General features: G+C 43.8%; 1 protein-coding gene across 2 annotated transcripts in view; it reads right to left on the bottom strand.

Moving 5' to 3' along the window:
- The window catches only part of SLC22A15 (solute carrier family 22 member 15), a 37,063-nt gene extending 19,606 nt beyond the window's left edge, over positions 1-17,457 (bottom strand). The window contains exons 1-4 of one of the 2 annotated variants that reach the window (XM_075034383.1): positions 9,303-9,336; positions 9,092-9,189; positions 7,997-8,048; positions 2,745-2,957 (exon numbers count right to left, since the gene is read on the bottom strand). In XM_075034383.1, the coding sequence (XP_074890484.1) occupies positions 2,745-2,957; positions 7,997-8,048; positions 9,092-9,189; positions 9,303-9,320 (381 nt within the window). In that variant the 5' untranslated portion in view covers positions 9,321-9,336. Of the gene's footprint in view, positions 1-2,744; positions 2,958-7,996; positions 8,049-9,091; positions 9,190-9,302; positions 9,337-17,294 lie in introns of those variants that run through there. The other variant, XM_075034384.1, reaches the window with a different exon arrangement.
- Positions 17,458-27,028: the final 9,571 nt, after the last annotated feature.

The following is a 27,028-nucleotide window of genomic DNA, read 5'->3' as shown; positions in this document are numbered from 1 at the left end:
ACTCAGTCCTACCTCCTGACCTATGTTGCCACAGTGTGTAGGCACACTACGCAAAAATAAAAATTGTGGTTTACGTCCAACGATAACCCTGCATATGTTCCTCCTTATGAACTGTCTTGTCACTGAGAAACACTTTGGTAGCATTAGACAGGTTTTCTGGTATTGCAAATACTCATATTTTTCACAGTGTAATTTGTGTCATTTCCAGTTCTTCTCAATTCCAAATACAAACCTGATCTTCATATGTTTGCTTCTTACAGAATTAATGTCTCAGGTTGAACCTGACAGGAGAGTCTTTCCCCCACAAAACTGTAGAATGAAAATATGCCACGTTCTCACTGTTCAAAAGTTATTTCCTTTTCTATTTTAAAAACTTCACATCTTCTGTTCTTTAATTTTCTACTCCTCTTGCACTCTGAGATAATGTTTCCTTTTAGTGATACCCAACTTTTCTTCCTGTGCTGGTAAGCTGGTGATTATGTCATTATCCCTGCAATAACACTCTAATCTTCTCCTCATAATCTTCTCTTCCTCTACCAAAATCCCATTAGATATCCTTTCTAGCAAAGCTTATATTATTTCAAAGCTCAGTTATAAACTACCTCACCATGAGAACAGAGCCATGCAATTAAACCTCACCAAGATTAGGGAGCTAACAAAACAAAATCATTCAGAAGCTCCAAGAACATAACTTGCTTACTCTCAGTATACGCTTCATTTTGAATTGTCACTTTAATGGTGAGGTGTTTACTGATACGGTAGGTAATGTGCCCATAAAGCGACAAGACTAACAAAATTCAATTCTAAAACTAACCATGTGACAACAAATCAGTTTTTGAAGCTTCTCTAGATTTTAAAAACAATTCCCAGAAAAATACATTTGTATAATAACAGCATATGAGATTAATTTTATCTTGAAATAACATGGTCAGTTTGTTTTATACAAGCTACAAGAATCATGCCCTAACTTTTGGTATAAATATTAAAGAAACTGCCAACACTGAAACTCAGTGACATTTGATACCTTCTGAATCATTGGGGGATTAAGGGATAATTTGGTTGCGAAGCAAAATTTGTTCTGCAAATTAATCTCAACAGCTAAGGCGGCCTCTAAAGGGCTTCCACATAAAGCATATTACATGTATATGCTTGATATTCATAAATCAAGCTTTTTACATTAGAATATTTTTCAGTGTAAATTTGCAATGGTCATATTATTAGTAAGTGATGCCACAAGTTAAGCATTACTCCTCCTCAAATGTAGAAAAAGCTTCTTTACACATCAGTAATGAAATTAGATAGTGATGAGATATACCCCAATAAGTGTGATCTCACCAACATCTTTATATTTAGCACATAACTTCCAAATATACCACATTCAGCTAAAATTTTGAAAAAACTATTTTAACAGTGGGAAACGGGAGAGGTAACAAGACTTTTATACACATTGGCTTTTACTGAGAAGTATGTTAAAGAACTACAAAGCAGAATCTACACAAGTTGCCTTGGGATTTTTTTTCAGTTTTGTACTTTTTAAGTAAACTTTGTTCTTTACCTGCATTTCATATTCATTCAACTAAAATGCCTAAGAATCTTTATAAAATTTATGTCCTAAAACATTGCTAGGCTCCACACACATCTGACTTGTCAAGTTTAAAAGAATAAAAGAATCTTGGAAAAATTAAAAAGCAAAAAAGAAAAACGCAGAGAAAGTTTGAAAACCTTACTGAGCTTTAAATAATGCCAAAAAGAAAATCCACCATCCATTACGATTTTAATTTAAATAGTGGCAGAAGTACTTATATCCTCTTTATTACCAGAATAGGAAGCAATGCCTGTTGTACACAACTGTTTGGTACTATTCCAAAGCTGGCAGATTTTATTAATATGCTTATTACCAATAAAGTGCTTTACAGGGCTAATTCAGATAGCATTAATGCCTCCAGACAATAGCCATGAATTATCAAGTGGTACTACACTTCACTCAACTGTACAGCTCTAAATTCAGGTCTTGTAACAGATGCACTCAGATAAGGCTCTTGCACAGAACAATTTGACATTAACAGATTCTGAAAGCCCCAGGAAGGGCAGGTGTTGCACAGTGCAGAGTCTGGAATCATTTCTGTAGGGACTGTGGCTAGACCACGAAAGAAGACACTTAGAGAACACAGAGGCCACACCACCACACCAATAAAGCTAAAACTTGTTTTGGGATAGAAAAGGGAGAGTTGCTTTGTCCACCTGACTCCCTACTGCCCATGTCTTCCCTCATACCTGGAGTTGCAAAGACTGCAAAAGCCAGTTCTTCTCCAGTTCCTCCACTGCTTGCTAACTGCATGATGGATGCACTACATGCATTTGACCTTAGCAAGGGAATCACAAGAGGTGGCCAGAAAGAGCTCAGGGTCCATAACGGATTTTGAGTACATTAGTACAACAAATAGCACGATTCCAGCTCATTTGTGGAACCAGGCTACAGGATACAATATATAACTTCCACATGAAGAAGGTTAGAAGTTTTGGAGCAGAACTTTGGTCAAGATCTGCATAAAAAAAGCTAGTTTTTCTTGCCAGTAAAGATATGAATAGATTACCTGTTCCCTACCTGGAGGCAGCACCTGTTTCATTTGCTAATCAAAACATGCATTGGTATGGAAGAAAAAAGCAGTATAACCAGGCCCCTGCAACCAACCCAATAAGATTTACTACTCAACACAAGGCAATGAAGCACATTTCAGACTTACCTCTGAGACTATTGATGTGAAGCTGCTGCTGAAGTGTATGTGCTTATGCACCTCACTGCCATTGGCAGTCAGAAGCCATTCCCCAAAAGCTCTCTGCTCACTCACTGTCTGGTTGCCATGGCTCCGATTAGCTGAGAGCTCTTGGAGATCCCAGTGGTAGGGAGGAGTTGCACCCACCAGTGCAATGAGGATAGCTTCAGTGGCCACATAGAGCTGGCATGAAAGACAAAAACCAAAGATGCTAAACATACATCCAAGCAATGTTTCCTCTGCAGCTGAATCAAATCAGTATTAAAAATACTCATATTTTATATTCACCTTGTACCACTACAAGATGCCATGTATAGCCACCATCTACCAAATATCACGCGCTACAGAACCATAACTTCAAGATGGTGGTTCTTGCACTTTTGATATGTTGATTATTTGAGAGAAAAAAGTTCCTCTCCTGACACCCTTCCCTCAGTCAGAGGCCCCCCAACTCTCACACACAGTAAGTACACCTCCTGGATGCATGAAAAGTTGTTAGTAATACTAAGGAGACAAAATAAAACTATCCATTAATCCAAGTATATTATTCTACTACATCCCCTCCTTCCACCTGTGTTGTTCATTCCCCTACTTGGATATTTGGAATAAATTTCCTCCTCACTGTTTCATATCTAATCTTTCCCAGTTTTACCAAAATCAATTCTTTCCTATTTTTTAATCTTCTGTGAACCTGTTTTACTCTTAAAAAAAAGAGATAAAGACACACATGTGAACATACATATGCATTTTTTATATATCTACACATTTATACAGACACACAAGGTCTAAATACCACAATTAACAGCTGGCTTTGTTTAGGAAAGAATAAATACAACTGCTGGAAACCCAGACATTTCAAGCCTGGTCTAGAGCTGGGTCACTGCTGCTTGCTTATAAGAACATTCACAGGCCACTGCTTTAACAGGCTACATTACAACTCCATCTTAAAACCCAGTGGTTTTAGACCTGTTTGAACATAGAAGTGCCACGAGTTCAGCAACAGAAGACAGATGACAACATCTTCTGAGACAAAAGGAGTTGCTGGCAACAACACAAAGACCCCCCCCACTCTCCAAATAACAATGCCTCTTGTCACAAGCCCTCACTGAAGAACAGTAACTCAGCACAGTAGCTCCTGACAAAAAAAAATATTCTGTTGTTTCTCCTGGCTACTACTACATCCATTAAAAAACCCCTCAGCCATGCCACTCCGTTCCTCAAACCCCACTTCAGCTACCTCCTGAATACAGTCCCTGCTCTGCTCCCAGCACCTCCTCCGTATGTTCTTGGGAAAAATGTACCAGCAGGAAGTGTGTTCTCTCAGAAAGCTGCTACATAAATAATTCTCAAAACTGGGAAGACCATAGATAGGCACAAAAAAAAAGTCTGAGGACCTCTGAATTCCAATGCAAGCAACACGACATAATCCTATTCTGTTCAACAGCTGAGCAGAGTTACACCCAGGTCTGAATGAGAATTACTACTAAATTAACACAGAGACCCCCGAGTTATTACCTGAAAGCACGTCCTTTCCATCAGCTCCTTTTTGCATTCTACATGATCAACTGCTACTGTAGTGGCAGGAGGTAAATATTTCAAAAAATCATTCTCTTCCCATTTTTTAATATAGAATTATTGAATATCAAAAGGAATTTGGAAGAAAAACCACAATGTTACGTATGTTATTATTTAAACTAAATAACAACTTCTAGATAGATAATGGTGAAAGTAAAAGACTTTGTCTGCAAAAGAAGGCAATGACTAAGATTACATGGGGAAAGAGGTGTTAACAAAGCTGAGTGGCCATGTTGCTAGGGATGTATGGATACGGTACTCTCAAGAACAGTTTGAAATTACTGAGAAATGAGAATTACAGGTCATGATCTGTGGTGCATCCCTGTATTCCAACTATCTCAGACAATCCATGTCAGGACTAAGTGATAACATCCTCGCTTTTGTCTTGTGAAATAATAAACATATTTTTGAAGTAGTTCAGGAAATGAAATCCTCAAGGGATTTAGTTTAGAGAAAGAAAGCATAACACTTTTCATTTTTGCTGTAGGTGAAACCCACCCCAGCTACAGAAAACTAAATCAAAAAATAAGTGATTGCAGGCACACAAAGAAACACTACAGATATTTTTTCAATAAAAAAATCCAGCCTTAAGCATCCGAGTGGCTGCAGCAAGCAAGGATATAACAAAGATAGAAACACTTTCAATTGATCTGTTGAATCAGAAAAATGTATGAAGATGGAGACATGTTTTATGTTATCAAATAGTATTGTTCTATACTGAAGTTCACTGGAGTCACTGCTGCCACAAGACTGTTTTTCCTAGTGATCATCTGCCTCGTACTTTGGCTAACAGGCATGGTAAACCTTCTTCATTTCATTGCAAAATCAAAACAAAACCAACACCCACAAAACACCCCCCAAAATTTACACTTCTGAAGTCCAGAAATATTTTCTAGGAGTAGTCTTAAATATGATGAAGTGCAAACTTAAAGAAATTCAGAATACAGTTTTTAACATTCAAATAAAAGGCAGGGCTTTCTGTTAATGAACCTGGAGATTCCCCCTCTAAGAATTCAAAATGCTTGCACTTGGCAATCACAGTTGTGTGGGCTGGTAATCAATATAAAATGCTATCAAATCAGAATAGAAATATTATATAAAACAACTTTATAAGGTATAAAATGGCTACTTTATACACACCATGGCAAACAAAGCATTTAATTTTTCATTTGTTCTACAACCCATATAGTGCAAGTCAAGTCAAATTTATGTCATTTAATGTATACCTTCTATTCATTAAAGATTTTTAACTGGCTCTGCATGGATGTTAACAGTTCCCCACCAAATTCCCTGCACTGATCTGTATTAATCAAGATGAACACCAAGCATAGGGGGAGGAGGCAGCAGCTCATAGTCACTGATGATGAAATGCTGAGAGTTTTGTTAGTTTGGTTTAAGTTTTTCCTGTTTATATTCTCTGTAGGTTAAAATTTTATAGTTGTCTAGATTAGAAGTCCATGGTGTAAGGAGATTTATTAAAAGGCAACACACTAATAACCTGTAAACTTTCACTTTCTCTGGTAAGTAGAAGGAGTTTTAGTCAGCTATTTATAGCTATTTCATTAACAGATTTTGAAATTAAATTAACATTTTAAAATTAGTATTAATAGAAATATCTGGAATGTCTTGACCAGCTTTGTTGGAAGTAATTTATTATGAAAATAACACCAAGGAAAATGTAGAATCTCTAATAAGACTAGCAAGGGAAGGAGAGGAAGAACTTAAATAGTTACATTTATGTATAATGAAACTACACAAAAATAATTTAAGAAACTCTTTTAGACCTCATAATTTACCCATTATGAAGCACAAATGAAAAATAAAAGCAAGACTTAAATTCTACTAGGAAGTGCTTTCAACCTTTTTAATCAGCTCATTAGCAATTCACAACCAGCCTGGTTATTCTAGGCAAGTATCAGCTGAAGCATTCACTGCTGAACAAAATAATGAGTAAGCCACTAACTGCTGACCTTTCAAACACAGAAACATTAAAACTGCACCTTGAGGAAAGATAGAAATTAAGGAAGAACCTGGCTCTGGCAGAAGCCTACAGTTAAGAGATGGTAACATTTTAGGATTAGAGTCATTTTTTGCTGAACCCATGACAAGCAGCTGAAAAGCTGGAGGACCACCTTATTTTTGAAAGTCTGATGATCTCATCTGCTCCAAGTTACTTCAAAAGGGTGATTTGCCTTTAAACTCACATGAATTCCCCCCCCCCCCCCAATTCTTGTGTGGGAAAGCCCTAAAACATCTTTCTGCTGCAAAATTTTTACCTGCTGCTAACAACACACTCTCCTAGCAATGTCTCTTCCCCCTCTTGGTAGCGCAATGAGAGAACACCTTAAGACAGAAGGAAAGGCTATGTTGTAGTTACAAAGCGAAGACCCATCATGTGCCAGACACAATGTCATCTCTCAGACACTTAAACCCAGCCCCACTCTGATAGGAAATATTCCCCATCAAGAATGTAACCACTGTTGATTATTATCTGTGCAATGAGAAAGTCAACACATATTTTGAAAGAACTTAGGGTTTCTGTAGAGAAACTGAGAAACCTACCCAATTCAGAGGTTTTTGACCTTACAGTGTAGGCCTCCAGAATCCACATAAAAAGGCCCAAAGTCTGCCCAAGCCCATACGCAGCTTTATCCTAGAATTCTTCAACATCAACACTGAAATCTAACACTGTACATCTCAGAGCCTCATTTCCTACAGGTTTGTGGAAAACGTGCCCCTAGCTTCCCCTTCTTCTCTGTTCCAAACATCCAAACACACACATCAACTCTGTTTCATGCTCAGTATCATTTTGGCAGGCAATGGCATCAGTAGGGGTTTGGTGCTCCTTCTGCTCAGACCAGCCAGGCAGCACACGTGCAGATTAGTCGAGCAACTGCTGCCACCAAACAGCGCACACACACACACACACAGACAAGGCCTGCTTTACTTCCCATCGGCACAGGCAAACAGTTGAGTCTCAAGAGCAAATAACTTCATTACACAAGTTTTCTGCAAAGGTAGTCCAAAGAGCCAACTCCTGTGTACACACCTTTGCCTGACAGGGCCATGGGAACCCTGCACACACCTTGTACCTGTACTCCTGCCTACCTAATGATGACAAAACTGGTGATAGCATTGGTGATAGGACTGCAGGATACAGACCTAGGCTCTCACTTCCTCAGCTCAAGTTGCTTTAATAATTATTTTGTAGTCTATCATGAGAAAACGAATCTACCCTTTTTCTGCCAACACGCAGAAGTGATCTTTACCAGCAAAATTTAGGGAAGTAATTTCAGCTCTGCACTTTTGTCACTAGTGCCATTCTAGAGATCCAGTATTTCTAGGTAAATTGATACCATTTGAGATTTCTCAGTTATTGTCAGTGAACCCAAGACTGCTTGTCAGTCTCCTTGTAACTGGAGAGCAAAACAGAAGGTGGAATGCAGAGGGTGACAAAGGAAAGTCAAAACAAAGTTCCACAAAGTGTTCTCCAAGAACAAAACAATATTCTTCACACAAGATCACGAGTGAATTTAACTCTGTGAGTACGCATACTTCATTAAATTGTGTCAAAAGCACAAGATTCTTTTACCTCTTCCACCACCCCATTCTCCCAAATACCAGAATACACAAATAAGAAAACTTACCATCAAGAGACAGGTTGCTATTACTTCCTGCAAGCTGGATTTCTCCACAGTGCTACAGATAGAGATAATGAGCTTGCTGTTAAGTCAGCTGTCAGTTTTGAATTGAAGCAAAATCTTGCAAGACGATTATCTACACAGTTTGCTCTGGGACAGATGAAACAATTTACAGGATTGAAAAGAGTTCAGTAGGATTCCTCTATGGTGGTATACCAGCCTCTTGAATAAATTAACACCTAGTGTGCTACCTACCACAGAAACATTAAAAATGACCACAAGTACGGGGTTTTTTTCTTCAAAATAATGTTAAGAGGTACAGGCAATGCACATGGTACTATAGAGATCTGGAATTTGCTAGAGACCTACAATGTAGCCAGGTGCTACAATGCTTCTGGCACATTACTAAGTACACCACGCAGAGAAAAAGACTCACAGCCTTGCCCTACAAAGCATCAAGTTCAGTGGCAGAAATTAACAGAAGTTTTACTACATGTTTAAAGAGGTAGCACAGCAGCTGACTGCATGCTGGTAGACTGAAAACGAATCCAGAACCACTTCAGGCAGTATAGCCTAAAGCATTTGCATTTTTGTAGTATGCTGGACTATGTGCAACACTTAGAGGCAAACATACTTATCTAGCATGTACTCATATAAAAGGGCTGCGACAGGACTTGCCACTGCTACGACTGGATCACCCTGAGCAAGGGAAATAAAGTCACCTTCACATCATAGGGTGACAGGCCTCTAAACATGAATAAGGAAGCTGGAAGTATTATTTTTCTACCTTTAAAAACAGAAGGCAGAAAGAAAGCTTAGGTGCCTTATTAAAATACCTACACGTAAACTTCCAGTTCCTCTCTGCCAAAAATGCTCACACACTGGTAAGTTAGAGCACCAAGCCAATAAACAAGAACCAAGAACCAAAATTAATGAAAAGCACTATAAATACTACCTGTGCTTGAACAGGAATATTCAAGAAAGTTAAATTACATTAGCGTGCAATCAAATGCCAAGACTCCTCAGCTGAACACCAGCTGTACAGTTTCATCAATACCACATCAGAAGTGCCACTCCATTCTTCTTATGTAAAGGACTTACAGGAGAACAAAAAAGTGCCAGAAGTTCCTATTCCAGTCTATGAATATACTACAAACTGTCTCAATAGCCTGACAGGATAATGAAGAAAAAGTCAGCAGCTGCTGGTAAAAAAAAAAAAGAAACACACAAGCATGATTATTCTTTTGTCTGCATTTCATCTTTGTCCCTCTTTCTCTCCATATCTTCCAGCCTGCTTTGGCTATCAACATACCTGAGTCACAGCCAGCATAAGAGATCAAAGTTCACACCTTAGCACACTGGTCTGGGACACTGCCAAAGAACGTTGGGTAAGCACCTTTGGTCTCGCAGAGGGAGTTCTGCTAAGACTAAGAGAAGAGCTCATTCTAGGCTGTGCCTGGACTTCCTCGCTACCAAATGACTAAAGCAGTTAACCTGGTAAAAAGATGCAATAAAAGCATACACTGATTACTTCAGAAGTTTCTGCTATTTAAGTATCCACACTAAAAGACACTGCTGACATTTGTATAAGCTGCTTTCATTCATTTACTCATTTTAAGGACTTGCTTGAGGATAAGCAATTGGATCTACTTGTGTTTTGTTGTTTGGTTGGTTTTGGGTTTAATTTAAAAAAAATTTGGGGTTTACTGCTATTTCAGAGCAACATCATGGTCCAGAACTGAAAGAACAGTTTTCCAATTTTGTGGTGGAACTTGCTAAATCAGCAACCAATCAACTTACAGCCTATAGGCCTCAGAAGTCCCCAAATTACTTCTTAATGTTCTGGGAAAAATAATTAAGAAACACAATGCTGTCAGCAGTCTTAAATTTACTGCACAAGGATTCCACATCTTCAGTGGGACACCTGTAGGAGGTCTGCAAATTGAAAGAGATTGAAGAGCTCTGGTCTTTCTCTATTCTTTAAGACACCAATAACTGAACAGCATACCACAAACAGAAAGCTGGAATAAGCTATACATACAATTCTCTTCAGCTTTCTTAACCTGAGGATCTTGAAAGCTTCATTGTGCCTTACAAGGCAAATAATCTTAACACCCTCCCCCCTGCAAGCCCACCAGGATTAGGAAAATGACTGGTGAACACAAACACAAATGTTTAACCAGGTTAAGTCCCAAACTTAGAGATCCTATTGTAAACAGACAAGACCTAGAAAACAGATGCTATTGCTCCAGAGGGACTTCAGTCCCACCGGGCTGGTACCTGCAAAAAAGCAAGCAGAGTTTTTACTTAACACAAACAATGCACATGAAGCACTACATCACCTATAAATAGAACTACTTATATTAACTACACCAGTTAAACAAAAAAGCATTTGAGAGCACAAAACTATTTGGGTCAGAAATAAAGAGGCACAATCATGTGCAAGTTGGAAACAATTATTCTGAGTTCAATTACACATCTGCCAGTTCTATCACCTGAGAGAAAAGGAAATTAGAGTCTCTAAAATGGAGGAAACGTCAGTGAGGAGAGCCTTGATGATGTGGCTTGCTACTGGAAAAATACAGGTAATTTATTGCCTACAAAACACGGGAAGTTAGAGACCATGGGCAGGGAAGAAGGAAAGGGAGATGATGTGTCATAATACAAATATTCTTAATCCATCCTGTCCAGTAGAATTACGCCTGTGAACTCCCAGGCTCATCTTCTGAAGGTGCTCAGAGGACAGACTGGCTAGATGGATTGTTTCAACAGTTTGCCAGGCTTAAAGCCATCTTGATTAACAGCAGAAGATGGGATTGCTTCAGCTTCCACTGAATCCAAATACCATCCCATTGCACAAAATATTCAATGTAACAAAAAAGTTATTGTTAATAATCTGAAAATATCTCCCCATTTGTTTTACCCACATTCCATATAAAGATGCCAATCACCACTGACACGGTGCCTCCCAGGCACCTTCCACTCCCAGTTGTTAAAAAGACATTGCAAAAGCAAGGCATTCAGCCACAGCTAAAGAGCCCCAGAGCACTGCACTCTACACAGCATGTAGCCTTCACTTTTTTAGAATTTTCATTTGTTTGGTTTGGTTTTTTTTTAAATAGGCAGAACAATCTGCTGCCTTCCCTCTGTTACTAGGCCTTCAGATTATCTACTTCTCTGTGCTTCTCCCAAAACTCATGCTTCTTGCTATGCCCATCAGCAATAATTCTGTTAAGGTCTTTACAACAGCACATTGAACAGGCATCTTCTAGGACTAAACTGCACAGAAACTGAAGTCAGCCTTGTAAGTTAAATTGCAAAAGCTGACGAGATGTGTTTATATGGATACACACAGAACATGTTTCAGTGTCAGAGCAAATGTAGTAATCATTAGAAGAGCAAGAAGACCTAGCAACTGTGAAAGACACTCAGAACCACCTAAATATGAGCTCAACTACATGTATTTTGTAGTTCAGATGCAGCTAAAGAAGGGAAGGTCTCAAAGCTACAGCTCATGTTTCTTCTCCACCTCAAGTTCACTCTGACCATAGTTTTCCCCTACATACAAGCATAAATTTAAAGCTTAGCTATATGGATAATGCACTGGTTTGGATTAAGACAAAACATAATTTTGAGGGAAGATGGAGATGTAGGCAGCTGATAAGGTATTCATGACCCCCTCCATTCAGGATTATTTTTGGAAAAAATGATAGTAAGTTAGCTACTTAAAATTAATCAGTGAGTAAGCAGTTATTAGAATCTAGACTTCTGTGTTATATCTGAGAGTTAAGGACCCCACTGCTAAGGAAGCATGTCACAACTCAGCATTGTTTCATGTTTTCTGCAGAATATAGCATAATGTCTGCATCAGCTGCAGTCATGTTTTTAAAGTTATAACTGTAATATCAGAAAAGGTAAGTGATTGTTTCTTTTAAGGAACAGTTAAGGATCTGAAAGGAGTAATTACAGACAGACCAACCACACTGGGTCTTGACTATATTTCTGGTTCTTCTGGCAGCTATGTTTTATTTACAGGCCATTAAAGGACCAAGGAGTCTTGGTTAGCATCCAAATCATTGAAGTGAAATGTAACATGCGACCAAAGAACTACCTTTTTTTCCCTTAAAAGATTCCTCCCACCCAATTGGAGTAAATGGTAGGATTGGTCTTCACTTAGAAGTTACACCGACTTTCAGGTAGAAATATTCTTAGCTAAATAAGTAGCAACATATCTTTCCGTGTGATTAGTTTACATACTTACACCCACCTAGTTAGCCTTCCCAAGCAGGAATAAGCTATATCAGAACAAGGAATTATATTCAGTGATGCAACTACTCTAAAAGCCTTCATCACTTCTACAAGGAAAGCAACACCATCCTTTAGCATAAGCACGTTCTGAGTAAGATACAATGCACGAAAAGCTGTGGGAATAAGCAGCTTACCTCAAGAAGTAAAAATCTGGGCCCCTACTTTTTATGTTTGTATTCATGCCTCATTTGAAACCACCCTTCCACCTAAGTGGCTGCACACATTTGACACACATTCTGCAACTGCTTTCTTGAGAACCAGAGGGACTTAGAAGTCTTACTTCTTCCACAGACATAAAGAAAAAAGCCAAACAGTGAGGTAATCAAAGTGAAGGAAGGTTACAGGGCAATTCTATAAATCCTTTTTATATCTGCCACCTTGCTTACATACCTTATAGATACAGTTGAACTATGCCTAAGTTACAGCGCAAGTAACTTCAGGTAAGCAGCATGCCTGTCACAAAGCTCCTGAACACCTTCAGCACCCTATACTAGAAATTGTAATGCAATTTGTGTAATACCCATCTCTTTCCTTCATTTTAAATTGTTCACCAATTTCAGATTTGTTTTGCACTTTCTATTCAGATAAAGTCCTAACAGTATACCTCATCAAGGACTGGGAGTAAGATGCCCAATTTATGATCAATTCTGGCTAGTTCAAAATAGACTTACGCAAACACAAGTGTTAAAAGAAGATTCACTGACAAAGTATTTCATTACTGTTACAACTACAGAGTAATGTCTGATGCTATTAAAGAGGTAGAAGGTGTATGGGGGTAGATAAATGTCATGAAACGGAGCTAAACAAGGCTATGTATGGGATCACATCTGTATTATATCTGAAGACAAGACACTACTTCTTTTGAATTATTTCTAAAGATTTGGGATAAACCTGCCTTACTTAAGCCGTATGACCCAGAATCTGCCTTGCCTCAAAACATTTGTGCAGATGGTCTGATTAAAGACCAGCTTTCTGCATTGGGATATCCTAATGACAGAAGTCGTACAGGATCTTGCTGCCAACAGCGCAAAGGTGTTAGCAGCACCACTCATTACGGCTGCACTACTTCAAGAATGCCTTTGCCTTAAAACAATTATTCAAGGAACTTGATGTTACTATCTTGGCTGTTTTTCCACCTTCTCCTCAGTTAGTAGTAAGTCCCCGAGACAGAGGGAAACACCATCCTTGGTAATTATCCATACTGCTGTGCAACTCCCATTACCCAACTTTAGGCAAAGCCTTTTTCAGCTGTACAAACAACACCTCCCTTCTAAAACCTAACTTTTTTTTTTAAACTCTAACATGTTTTTTTAAAAAAAAAAACTTTTAATAGAAAGGTAGTAGGGACACACTTCCACTCTCACATTTTGCAGGTTCAGTTTGGAATCCTGTATTTCAGATTCACTGTTAAAGGCAAACCTCTTTCAACCCTCTATGTTGAGTCACAAGAGACCAAGAAACTTTTTTTAATATGCTTGTACACTCTCAAGCATCTGATCAAGATGTGAGATTTTGTCTAATGTTGCTAGACACACTAAACAAACACCAAGAGACACCATTCTTTAATAATGCTTCAATGTAATTTCTTCAAAAGGTAGTGAGCACCTTTCTAGTAATCAATAGGTGTCAAGCAATTACTTTCAGTTCAAAGTCAAGTCCTCAGTATTTTAAGAGTTATCAGCTCCCTTTATTCCTCATTCACTCTCTTAAAGATACACTGGAAATGCAAGACTAACCCAGCCTCAAATTCACATAATTAGTCTATCCCCACATTCTTCAGGTAAGTTTGGTGTTTGGGTAATTCCATAGATTTTGGAAAAAACGTTGGTCTACATTAGCTGTTGTCACTCCATTACATAATTAGCAACCACCGCTACAGAACATTCCTAAAAGTCTTCCAAAGTCCTATTAAGTTGGTAGTGAATAAACCAGGCATGCAGTACCAGCTCAACAAGTTAATGAATAACAGCATCAGGTAGCAGAGGATTAATACAAATCAGTGAAGAAGATGAAAGAAGTAGCCCACAAGACTTACACTTACTCTAGTTTTACACTGATGACATACAAAAACATTTTTCTGACTACAAGCAACCTGGAGTTTTTTTTGCCAGAGTGTCAGTAAGCTCATTCCACAGGTCAAGTACCAGTTCACTCAAGCCCACATGAAAATTGACTATCATGTGGAAAGTCTCACCCATACCGACATAAGTGTTTGGTACAACTTGCCTCAAAGAAGTTCTGTGAGCTAAACTATGTTTGTAATTAGAATTCAGAGACAGATACGTTGGCATATCAGTAAGGCTACATGGTAGAAGTAGTTTACTATAGAAATTTTTGAGAAGAAAAACACTAAGATGAGGGGAAAATACATATAAAGTATGAAACTCAAGAGATTAGAAGCTTGCAGAGATGAAAAAGCACAAAAGCCTACAAGGAAAGCAAGAACATCTGCTGGGAATCTTACAGGGCAGGGAAAGCAGAAAGTTTAAGCGCAGTACATTAGCATCAGAGATGAAAGGACTTGACAGAGCAAAGACAAAAATAGGTTTCACCCATGTGGTATTCTTATCTTTAAGAACATAGGAATATTTTTTTATACCAACAGGCCTATGTGAAAATACAAGCCAACTGAGGGAGCACATGGGAAGGGACAGGGAAATAAGCAATAAAATGGAATAACGAGTCCACGGCAAAGCCAGTGACATAAACTAACAGGACTTCTGCAGTGTCTGGCCACATCTAATCCACTAAAGGAGCCCATGACTACCTAATTCTACATCACACACACCAGATACATTACTTACCTTTGGGTCCATCCTCCAAAGACTGATGATAAACCAGACAAAAGACTTAACACCAGTCGTGGAACCTGCCTTCAGTCTTGCTCTTGAACATCCCAGTGACACATTACGTAACTTGGCACCAATAAAGGAACACAGAGAGCAATCAACCACCCAAGCAGTAACCAGCTGTGTAAGTCTAAATCTATTCACAGACTGAAAGACAACAAGCTTCCCATCTAAATCCTTTACAAACTCCTGCACCTGCATGATCTGAAGCAAAGAAAATATATCAGTCAGGGGATGATGCTCACTGGTGAAGTTCAAGAATTAAGAAAACATGAGAAGAAAAAAAAAAACAGAGCTGCAAACCTGGTACCTTTTTTTCTTTAGTTACTCTGAATTAGTGCCAGGATTTGTAAAGATCTTTCTGTTTACTTCACCCATGAGAAATGCAAGTTAATCCATTAAAAAGAAAACAAACAAACAAACGCATTACAGAACAGCTGACCCATACTACTTAAAACTCGGGGAATACAGAGCACTTGTCATCTTTGCAGTTCATTCCAGAATATGACCAGCACTGGAAGGAAAAATAACTATTGCTTCCTTAATCCCTCGTCTTCAGTGAGCATACAAATTTTCCAGCTAGTCAGCCAGTAGAACAAGCTCTAAGCAATATCCAATTTTAAAGGATTAATCAGCTAAATAGCTTTGCAACCAAGTACAGAATTCCCAACTGGCAGGACTGGACATCTGAATTGTCTTTGGGCATCTCACAAAGCTTCTTAATACTTCTGTCATTCCCCTAGCTGCCAGGAGAAGACATCTTCGGTCTCATGGCTCATGACTGGAAGTTCTTGATTACTACAAAATAGTGGCCAGCAGAAGCAGGAGGACACTTAAGTTCCCCTCTTCCCTCTGGCAGCTGGTAAGTTTCCACAATGGCCATAAGCCAGCATTTGTCAGCCTAGCTGAATTCACTACAATTAAGTTTTTGAAGCGTTAACGTGGAGTAAACCAAACTTCTGCCAGATTCAAACTATATGCCTAGGTCCAACTGTGAAGGTGCACATATTGGCCTCATCTCCCCTCCCCACCCCCACAGGAATAGGCACAAAGATGTAGCAAAGCTGGAGGTAAAGACTACAAACCTCGTTACAGAACCCATCACTTGATCATGCAGTCTCTGAACGGTATTACAGCACTCCACTGTTACTTTGGACTCCATTTTCATCATGAAACGTGAGAGTTGCAGGTTTGTATCTCAGAATACAAACCTGACTACCCAAAATCATAGAATCCTAGAATCATTTAGGTTAGAAAAGACCTTCAAGATCATCGAGTCCAACCATCATCCATGCCCACTAAACCATGTTCTGGAGTACCCCGTCTAGTCGCTTTTTGAATACCTCCAGGGATGGCGACTCAACCACTTCCCTGGGCAGCCTATTCCAATGTCTGACAACCCTCTCAGTAAAGAAATTTTTCCTAATATCTAACCTAAATCTCCCTTGCCACAAATGTAGAGCCTCGTCCAAATACCTAATGTAGAGACACTGCCCCTACATTCTAAGAGTTAAGGCAAATCAAAGTACCATAAGCAGTCATGGCCTGTCAGCTGATTTGATGAGAGCTTCTGCACACAGAGGTATCAGTGACCAGCCGTAGCTTTTCAAACATTTCCACCACAAACAAGCCACACACAACCTAGAGATCACTAGCCTGGGCCATTAACTGTAGGTTGTGTAGGATTCCATCAGAGCCTCTGACAGAAGTCACTGTCTTCCAGTGGAGCGCGTGGAAATCCCCGTTTACCTTCGCCTCAACCAGCCCTTCACCTGACAAACCGCACACCCCCGATTCGCCCACCGAGCGACACAAGGCACAACTTCTCAGATCGCATCAAGCCACCTGCCCCAAATTCACCCCGCAGAAGTTCGCTCCGCCTTTGGACGGGAGGTCACCTCTTCCCCAGGAGCACAGCAAACCACTGCAAGGCTAAACCCAGAGCAGAAAACCAATTTACAGCCCCCAGCAGAAGACCTCCGACACCTTCACACCAGGCACCTCCACCCAACCACCTGAGGGGACAACCGCCCACAGCACCCACACTCCGGGGTGGGCGCACACACACACCACACACACCCCCCCTCCCGGCATTGCTTCCCTCACAGAACTTGGGAAAAGGGTCGGGAGGGGAGGCGGCCTCTCACCTGGAGGAGCACGGCCAGCAGGACGCACAGATACACCTGGTAGGGCCCCATCTGCCCCACCAGCGGGAACGCCTCCTCCACCTCCATCCCTCTCCCCGCCCGCCGAGTAGCTCCTACGAGGGACCGCCGAGCAGCGCATCCCCGGCCCGCGGCGGGGAGCAACGGCCGGGCCCTCGCCGAGGAGGAGGAAGATGAGGAGGAGGAGGAGGAGGAAAGGGCGGGAGGCGCGAGGCGGCGCTCATGCGCAGGCGCCGGGGAGGGGCCCGCCCGGGGAGGAGGGAGGGCGAGGCCGCGCCCGCCAGGGAAGCGGAAACGCCGCGGCCGGCGTGGTGCCGTTAACGGGCGCCGGCGCACGCGCACCTTCCCCGTTTAAAGAGCGGGGGAATTGGGCGGGGGGGGGGGGGGGGGCGGGGAAGGGAGGGAGGCTCGTCCGTTCCTCTGGTTGTCATTGGCCGTCGGCGGGGAAGAGAGGGGGGTGTGAGGGGGGTGTGAGGGGGGTGTGACAGCACTGCCGGGGGTCTGGGGGGGGGGGTGAGGGAGGGGGGTGAGAGGACTTGAGGAGGTTTGCGAGGGGTGTGTGAGGGGTGTGTGAGGGGTGTGTGAGGAGTCTGTGAGGGGTGTGAGACAGCACTGCCGGGAGATCTGTGAGGGGGGGGTGAGGGAGGGGTGAGAGAGGACTTGAGGAGGTTTGCGAGGGGTGTGTGAGGGGTGTGTGAGAAGTCTGTGAGGGGTGTGTGAGGAGTCTGTGAGGGGTGCGTGACAGCACTGCCGGGGGTCTGTGAGGGGGACGTGAGCTGGGGTGTGAGGGGGGGTGTGTGAGAGGACTTGAGGAGGTTTGTGAGGGGTGTGTGAGGAGTCTGTGAGGGGTGCGTGACAGCACTGCCGGGGGTCTGTGAGGGGGACGTGAGCTGGGGTGTGAGGGGGGGTGTGTGAGAGGACTTGAGGAGGTTTGCGAGGGGTGTGTGAGGGGTGTGTGAGGGGTGTGTGAGGGGTGTGTGAGGAGTCTGTGAGGGGTGTGAGACAGCACTGCCGGAGATCTGTGAGGGGGACGTGAGCTGGGTTGTGAGGGGGGGTGTGTGAGAGGACTTGAGGAGGTTTGTGAGGGGTGTGTGAGGGGTCTGTGAGGGTGTGTGAGGAGTCTGTGAGGGGTGTGTGACAGCACTGCCGGGGGTCTGTGAGGGGGGGATGAGGGAGGGGTGTGAGAGGACTTGAGGAGGTTTGCGAGGGGTGTGTGAGGGGTGTGTGAGGAGTCTGTGAGGGGTGCGTGACAGCACTGCCGGAGATCTGTGAGGGGGACGTGAGCTGGGGTGTGAGGGGTCTGTGAGGGATGTGTGAGGGGTGTGTGACAGCACTGCCGGGGGTCTGTGAGGAGGTTGTGAGGTGGGGTGTGAGGGGTCTGTGAGGGGTGTGTGACAGCACTGCGGAGGGTCCGTGAGGGGTTAGCAAGGGGGGCCTGAGGTGGGGTGTGAGGTGCGGGGGGTGTGTGTGTGTGTGTGTGAGAGGGGACTTGAGGAGGTCTGTGAGGGGTCTGTGAGGGGTCTGTGAGGGGGGCGTGAGGTGGGGTGTAAGGGGGGACTTGAGGGGGTCTGTGCGGGGTGTCAGGGAAGCAGCACGGAGGTGCCTGGGGCGGCTGGGTTGCTCGCAGCGAGTGGGCGCAGGACTGGGGAGATGGGTGCTAGGCGGAGGGGGTGGTGTTCCTCATGAGGTGCAGCAGCTCTGGTCGTAGTTTGGAAGGGGAGGGGGAAAGAGGTGTTGCCCCTGGACCCTTGGTTAGACCAAGGCAATGCGCTAGCCCCTACGGGCCTGGCCAGGAGGCTGTTGTGGGTCCACGCTAGCGAGGTGGTTCTGGGTTTTGTGGCATTCTCCATACAACAGCTTAGCTCTGATCCAGTTTCATCAGGAGAGCACAGCTAAGTTACAGTCTGCGCTCAGTGGGTTTGCACCTTCATTGAACAGCGTCAGCCCTGTGCCTGGGAAGCTGTACCCACATAGCACACCCTGCTTAAACTCTGTCAATTCATGCAGGACCCCTAAATGCTGTCATACCTCAGCTGTGGAATATTCTGTAATTATACTTCGTAGCATATCTGCTGGTAGTTGAAAAAAAGCAAATTTGGTGTGAGACTTTTATGTAGGTGCCTCTAGAGTTCAGTTCTGGACCTACACAAATCTTGCTGTTCTTGATTTAATGCCTAGTGAGGACATGCCTCTCTCCATTACAGCAGTCTTCATAAAACTGTAGTTGTAGTGTGTTTTATGAAAAGTATTTGCCATTTATTTGGAGAGCCTTCATTGTGAACGTGTGGTAGAAGTTCTCACTTAGAAGTGATGGGGCTGGTTTGTGAAGGAACGTGAAGGGAAGGGAGATTAATACATGTGTGAAATAATATTCATGTAAAGTGGCAATGAACTTTTCACAGTCCATTTTCATTCCACCTTTACAATAAAGCTCCAGGAACATGTAACAACCTAGATTGTTGAGACTTTTTTACCTGGTACCAAAAAGCAGCAGCAACATCTTTATGCTTGTGGCTTTTCTTGTGTGAACAACAGCTTGAGAGAAAGGAAGAGAGTTGTGTCATGAGGTGTGACCTTTAGGACCATGGCAGGAGCCTGGGAAATAATACCATTTCCTTGCTGTAAAAGTCTCGGCAAATTGACAAGCGTCAGAGCAATTTACTCTTAATATGAAATTCACCTTTGCCCTAAGCACTTCTTTTCACATTTGAGGCTTAGTACAGATTGATTAAAGGCAAAACAGCAAAGGATTTCTGAAATGTCAGGACCTTTCTGGCATTCACCCAACCGCACTTGTCTCATTCTGTTACTCGGCTAAGATGCAGAGGAGGTGTCCCGCTGCTCAGGACGCTCTGCGGCCCTCTTCCCTGCACCCTCCCAGGCGGTTCAGCCGCACTCTATGGCAACCACGGCTTTATTCCAGCTTGCCCAGCAGCAGGGAGGGCTGTTGCCTTTGCTGTCAACTCTCAGCCCTTCCTCGACTCTGGAGCCAAGGTGAGCAGAATTAGAGGCAGCGCTGTCACGGTGCTTGCTCCCTGTCAGGAGGGCACTGCCTCCCAAATCGCTCTCCTCCCTCTTGCTTGGGACCTCCAGCACCCCTGCCTGGGAGTTTTCCCTCCGATGTTCCCTGCTTCCTTACAGCCACCCAAGCTACAGGCTCTGCCGCTGCGTGGGCAGCAGTTAGAACTGGCAGCTCTCTGCTGTATTCACCTCCGCGTGGTGCTGCCTTCCAGACAGTGCCCTTGCTCTGCTCCTGCCGTGGCTCTGCTGAGATAACACCTCCGACTCCGGCAGCCTCCAGTCCTGACTGTCCCAAAGTCACCGGGTTGGCTTTGGGCATCTCCATACCACGCAGCGATGCCCTACGCCGGGGGAAAAGAGCTGGTGGGGAGCTATGACTGAGCCTCTCGTCTTCCCACTTCATTCTACACCTCACAGATTTTGGTCACACCACCAAAATGTCTGATTTTAGTAGGGATTTGGCTTTTCATTTTTTGCAGTGAAACCTGGGTGTTGGCAGAAAGGGGGGTGTTTCGGAGTCAGCCTGAAGGGTGGTTCTCGGCGGGAGTGTATCTATGGGACACTGGCCAGAGGGATGAAGCAAAGAACCCCGGTGGAGCCTAGAGGGTGGAGAGGAAGAACTGGGTGGGTGAAGTAAAATACCCATTCACCATCACCCTAAACCCCAGACATGCAGGTCGCCTCATGTCACGTTCTGCAATGGCCAGGTGGTGAATTTAGAGGAAAACAGGCTTTTTTGTCTTCCTGATTTTCACTGACAATGCAAGGTGTCTGCCCCGTGGGGTCGGTGGTTTTGGAAAGGATTGGATACGATGTTCAGAGGTTTCAGCATTTTGTCAACATAATGATAGCGTTGCACTCCACTTGGCCAATGATCTGTCCTCACTGGAGCCCTCAGATCTTCCCAGAGTATTATTGTCTGTGAAGTTCATTAATGTGTAATTTGCTCCCTCCTCCTCCTCATTAATAACCATGTCAAATTAAGAATAGTCTTAACAATCCTGTCTGTGGGGAATTTTTCTTTTAATGAGACCAATTCAGGCTTCTTACTCAGACATAAATATGGTATCCCCTAGGTTTTCCCACATCGCTCCCACCCCCCCTCTGTTACTACGGCTTCACGGTTTTGTTGGTCTTTAGAGGCTTACATGTCAAATTCACGTGGGCACCCCAAAACTGAGACAGCTGTATGGCTTCTTTTTCAGCTTTTCTGAAATAATAGTTCCATATATGTTCAGCCCCTTTCTGTCTGTATGTAATGATGACCCAGAGCATTCGAAGCACTAGATATATGTAAATGCAAAGGGATAACCCTAAGCTAAGTTCCTCTCTCAAAAAAAAAGTTAAATCAGATATCTTAGAGCTAAAAACTCATTCTGGTTCATTGGCATTGTGTTTCCGGATTTGTTGTATTCATTTGTAGTAGATTCTGACACGGCTGTTAATTTCGCCTTGGAAACGCAACCAACAGTAGTTTGAAAAAAGACCTTAAAAGAACTATTGATGTTCCCACCTTCTAGGTGGGGATTTCTGGCCCATTCAAAGGGTGGCCACACAAATTGTTGATTCAGCACTTAGCACAGCTGAGATCTAAAGAAGATCTGTTCCTGATGGAGGAACTTTCAGCTCCTCCGCCAGTGGATGTTGTGATTAAGCTATGAAATTCCTTAGCCCAAGCTACTGTGGATGCCAGAAGGTCAAGAAGGTTCAAATGAAGGCTCAGTAGGTACACAGAAGGAAAGTCCACCAAGGTTTATCTAATGCAAAGAGGAAACACCTCTGGCTCCGCAAAGACCCTGAGAGACAAATTGTTCAAAGCTGATATCTGGAGGAAATACTTACCCTCTCTTCTTATACTCCTGCCTAGGCATCAGCTTTTGGCCACAGCAGGAGGTGGGATTTGGGTCAGAAAGGACATTTGCTTTCTTGTTGCACAGCCACTTTTGTGATCTCGCACTTCATCAGGTTCCCATCCCCTCCTGACCTCCATCCCCTTAACTCACAGGAGGTTTTTCACCACATCGGCTGAGCTGCATGCAGAATGGTGAACGACTGAGCTCTGACTGAGGCAATGAGCATGGCAGCTGCAGGAAGAGGTGGTGGAAACCTCTTCCATAAAAATATAAAAGGGTTATTGTTCATAAAACCAGTTACTATTAAACAAGCCTAGGGCTAAAGGAGGGTCCCTGCTTTAGGATGGAAATAAAGCAGAGGTTCTCTTGCTCTCTTAGCTTCATCTGATCCGCAGCAAGATGACAGGAGCAGTCAGAGGGGTTGATGGTACCTGCCAGAATGCTTGCCTTTGCTGGCCTCCTGTTACGGAAAATGAAGATTTTTCCAACCAGACTAATCAGCTGCACGTTGCAGCTGGCTTACCCCATAATACTATGCAAAGCTAGCATATGGCTCATTACAATATACCCTGACTAAGTGTTCAGCCAAACAATCCACCAAGGCATTTTTGCTTCTCTGATGTGCCGTTTGCACTTTTTACAAACAAAGCAACAAACAGTTCCTTTGGAGGCGCTTTTCAATTTTAGATGAGGCTTGGGGCTGCTGAATTTCTGGCTGTACAGTGAATGATGTTACAAGCTGATTCCCTATCTCTTGCTAGATGGACGGTTGTCTGTTGCAAACCAGCTCCAGTTCAGGTTCCAGAGAGATCTGAGCTTCCTCACACATCACGTACCTCTGACAGTGGATAGTTGCTCTCAAGGTGTCTCCCCTGGTCATGTCCCAAGGCGCACATCTGCATCCAACACCCTTCTTGGCCAACGGCATCTGTAACTACTGTCCTGATCCTGCTCGATTTCCCATCACTTAGACATTACCTGCAGTGTCTACCCTGGGGTGGGAGCTCTGGTTTCACCACAAACACCTTCAGGGGTTTCAGGCTGAGAAAAGGAGATAACAAACCACACTTTTGTGCTTAAACATACTAAAAAATTAGACATAAAAAAAAAAAAAAAGAAAAACAATGTAGTCCTAAGAGGCAGGATTGGCTGTTGTGACTGAGACAGAGCTAACAATGTTGAACATAAAGGTGAGTGCTTGTAGCTCAAAATGGTTCTCTCGAAGTTGTGCCGCACTGCCTTTGAGACAACCCATGTGTTCTTCCTAGGCTCTTTTCTTTCCAAGCAGTCATCATTTGGCTGGAGTAGTGCTCATAATCTTGACATTTATACCCTTCGTTCTCTGCCTTATCACCAGTGTACAGAAGACTTGTTTGGACTGTGTCTCTCGCTCTGGAGACTGCCGAAGATCCCACAGAAGCACTTACAGGTGGCTTGTCTGGCAGAAGCAACAGCGCTCTGGATTTGGAGGCAGAGAGGGCACTTGGCAGGTGGTAGCTTCCTCACAATGCCCTCAAAACGCAAAAAGCCCTTAGCAAGGACAACCGCATGGATTTCACCACCTATTCCTACCCCAGGTGTGCCATGTAGTGCAGTGCTGGTATTCTGCTCAGTATGTTTGTCCCCCATCGAATTTCTTAATCACTGCTGCTGTACGTTATCACGAGTAACTTGTCCTTCAACAGCAACTCCAAAGTGCAAAGTAAGGCTTTTGGTCCTGTCTTGCCTTTGCAAAAGAAGTGAGATAACTTAGGACAACACCTCAGAAGTGAAGGTGTGAAGACAGCCAGACATCAGACAGGTGCTGCTGAGTGTCAGGTAGAAGCTCACAGCCAAAATTAGCAGAAGTTTGAAGACCTAAGAGCGCTGTGGCAGGGACATAAAAAGTCTCATGAGGCCCTATTTGTCTGACCTAATGGGTTGACACAGATGGTGCTATAGGGACTGCCAGGCACTGGCTGGCACTAGCTCAGGGCTATCCAAAGTATGAACTACTGAACTGTGTAGACATACCTTAGGCTTCTGCACAAAAAAGAGAAAGCATCCATGGGTGATAGGATTCTGCATTTTTAGCTCTGGACGTGGGAGGTAGGGGATACTCATTATGTCAGTAATAAGGGTGCCACAGAGAGGTTTTCTATAGGTCGTAGTAGGGCATTTCTCCAGCAAACAGGTTTGCACCCTGGGGGAGTTCCCGAGACACAAAGGTCTTGTGGACTTCGTTTCTCTAAAGAGCTGTAGTTCTCAAAGTGATCTTGGGATCCTGTAGGAGCATCAACAAAAGATGTCTGCAAGGGAAGACCCTCACTCAGTAATACCAGGAATGGAGAGTGCACACGGAGTTTCACAGCAAAGGACGCTTTTGAAGGTTGTGCAGATAGGCAGTGGAAAAGGAGAATTTCAGGTGCTTCCCGTTACCCAAGGAAACAGGAGGTTTCAAGTCATCCTTGTGTTCAGACATTCCAGTTGATATGTGGGGAAAAGAAAGACACCAAACCCCTTACCCAGCACAGCATCCCAGAGAAACAGCTGATCCCAGAGAAACAGCTGGCTTTGCCCTGCAGCTCCTGGACACCTACAGTCAGAAGGGTCTCTCAGCCATCCACGATCCTAGTTTTTATTTTCCCAAGTTGATTGTTGCCTCAGAAATTTAAAGTCTGGTGCAAGACGTGAGTCAATGAGAGAAATGAGGGACAGTGAAACAGGGAGACAGTCATGTGAATCCAAACGAACACACAAGTTAGCTGGATGCAGAAAACATGGAGACAATGGGTTTTGCTGCTGAATGTAAATGGTACAATATAAATGAGATAAATACGCTGGCACTGAACTGCCCGTTACAGCTAATATGTACTGGCAGATTTCCATAGGCACTCAGGTAGAAAGAGGCCCTGAGGAAGGCTTTCAAATGGAGTGGATTTGGACTATATGGGGTTTCTCCAGCAGAGGCAATGGCAGGGGCTGTTACGTATCCTGGATGTGAAAGTGCAGACGGTGTGATAGCTGATGTTACAGTGCCCTGACAGCAGGAAAGATGCTTGACTGCCTATATGCTATGGACCTCAGGAAGCCTGGAGGTCTCAGCCAGGACCTTCCCATACATTTGGTTCAGGACAACCTGCAAACCACTGCAACAGGATGGACGTGCGGCTGGGGTCAAAACGTTCAGCTGGCTGTACAAAGAAACAAGGTGGCTACATGTGAATTTTGGAGAAGGTCAGATCTGTACCAAGGCTGGCTGTCCCACCGCTCACAGTCTGAGCATTAGTAGCTGTTTGGTGAGCCTGGGAAGGAAACACTTCGGTCTCACCTCTTTTTTACTACGCAGTTAAAACCAGCTTTGACACAAGCTTAAATCACCCAGACATGAAAGTTGAGCTTAACCATTGAAGTAATTCCTAAGATAGGGCTTTGCAACTCAGCTGGGCAGGATTTTTTTTTTTTTTTATGCAGGGCACAGCTTCTCATGTTCCTGCTCAGCATCCTCAGCAATCCGCAATGCTGGAAAAAGAACCGGCTGGGAGGAAAAGCAAAGCGTGCCCCTCTGAGGTGAGGGCGAGTCTCCCCAGGACCCCCACAACGCTTGCCCGATGCGGACGGAACAAAGGCGGGAGAGGCAAAAGAACGGAGAAAGATGCCGAAATCACTTTTCAGAGCCGGAGGAAAAAAAGAAAAAAAAACCAAACCCAAACAAACCACACACACCCCCCAAAAAAACCCTCCATAAATAAATAAACGGCTGTGTCTGGTTCTTTTCCGCGCTGGGAACAAAGAGCTCCTGCGGCGCCGGCCGGGGCCAGCAGGGAGCGGCCGAGCGCTGCCGCGGGGCCGCGACCGGGACCGGGGTCGGAGCCGGGGTCTGGCTCAGCCCTCGGGGTCGGGGTCTGGCTCCATCCTCGGAGCCCGGGCCGACAGCAGGAGCAGGCCCCCGGCCTTGTGTCAATCTCCCCGTAACGCTGTGGCAGGTTTTTTTCTCCTTCAGCCGGCACGTTTTCTGCATGTGCTTGAGTTCAGCCTTGAAGTTCGGAAAACGAAGCGGGGGGCTGATGGGGGGAGCAAGGAGGAACTCCAGGTCGCCGCGCGTTTTATTTAATCGCCTGCGAAAGCGGGTTGCAAACTGCTTGGGCAGAGAGGCGTTCGAGCATCGGTCCCCTCAGCGCGTCTCCTGAAGCAGGAGTCGAGCTGGGCGTTGCAAGAACCTGCGTGTCTTGCTGCTTGACTATGCTATTCAAATATGACCAGGCTGGCGTGTCTGAAATCTGGGTTTGAATGCCGTAGCCTGGATTAATCTCTCTCAGAATACAAAGGCAGTCTCGTCAGATGCTTCTGGCAAAAGGTACGCAAATTTGCCATCCAGACTTGTAAAGATCTAGCTCTTAATTGCCGTTACTATCAATCATTGCGCCCATCACCGTACCACGCTATACAGGCATGGAGCTATAATATACAATGAAAGCCAAAAAACATTTTTCTACCAGAGGTGAGAGAAGCAGCTGCCCTTAGAGGATTGACTTACTCGACACAGCAATGCTAAGTACCAAGCTTACCAGCGTATGGGTCACTTGGCCGCAATGGTCACATTTTCCAGACTGCTGGGGAGCATTAAATTGCCAAAACAGGTACAGAATAGCTGCAAAATTTGTTTATGGTGGCGAAACCTGGGAGAGGGGCAGAGAGAGAATGTGGCGATTCCAAGTCTGAATCACACAGTTGAATTCCTGGGTGTAAACGCATGCAGTGGTTTTATACCTATTTAAGCCTATAGCACAGAAGCAAATTTGAGTTAGCTTAGGCTGAATGGGGGAAATCCTTCCAGAAAACTGAAATGGTAGAACCCAAGTC

This window comes from Buteo buteo, chromosome 8, assembly GCF_964188355.1.
Source record: "Buteo buteo chromosome 8, bButBut1.hap1.1, whole genome shotgun sequence".
NCBI lineage: Eukaryota > Metazoa > Chordata > Aves > Accipitriformes > Accipitridae > Buteo > Buteo buteo.
Note: the sequence above shows the minus strand (reverse complement) of the source record. Positions and strands in the feature narration are given on the sequence as shown.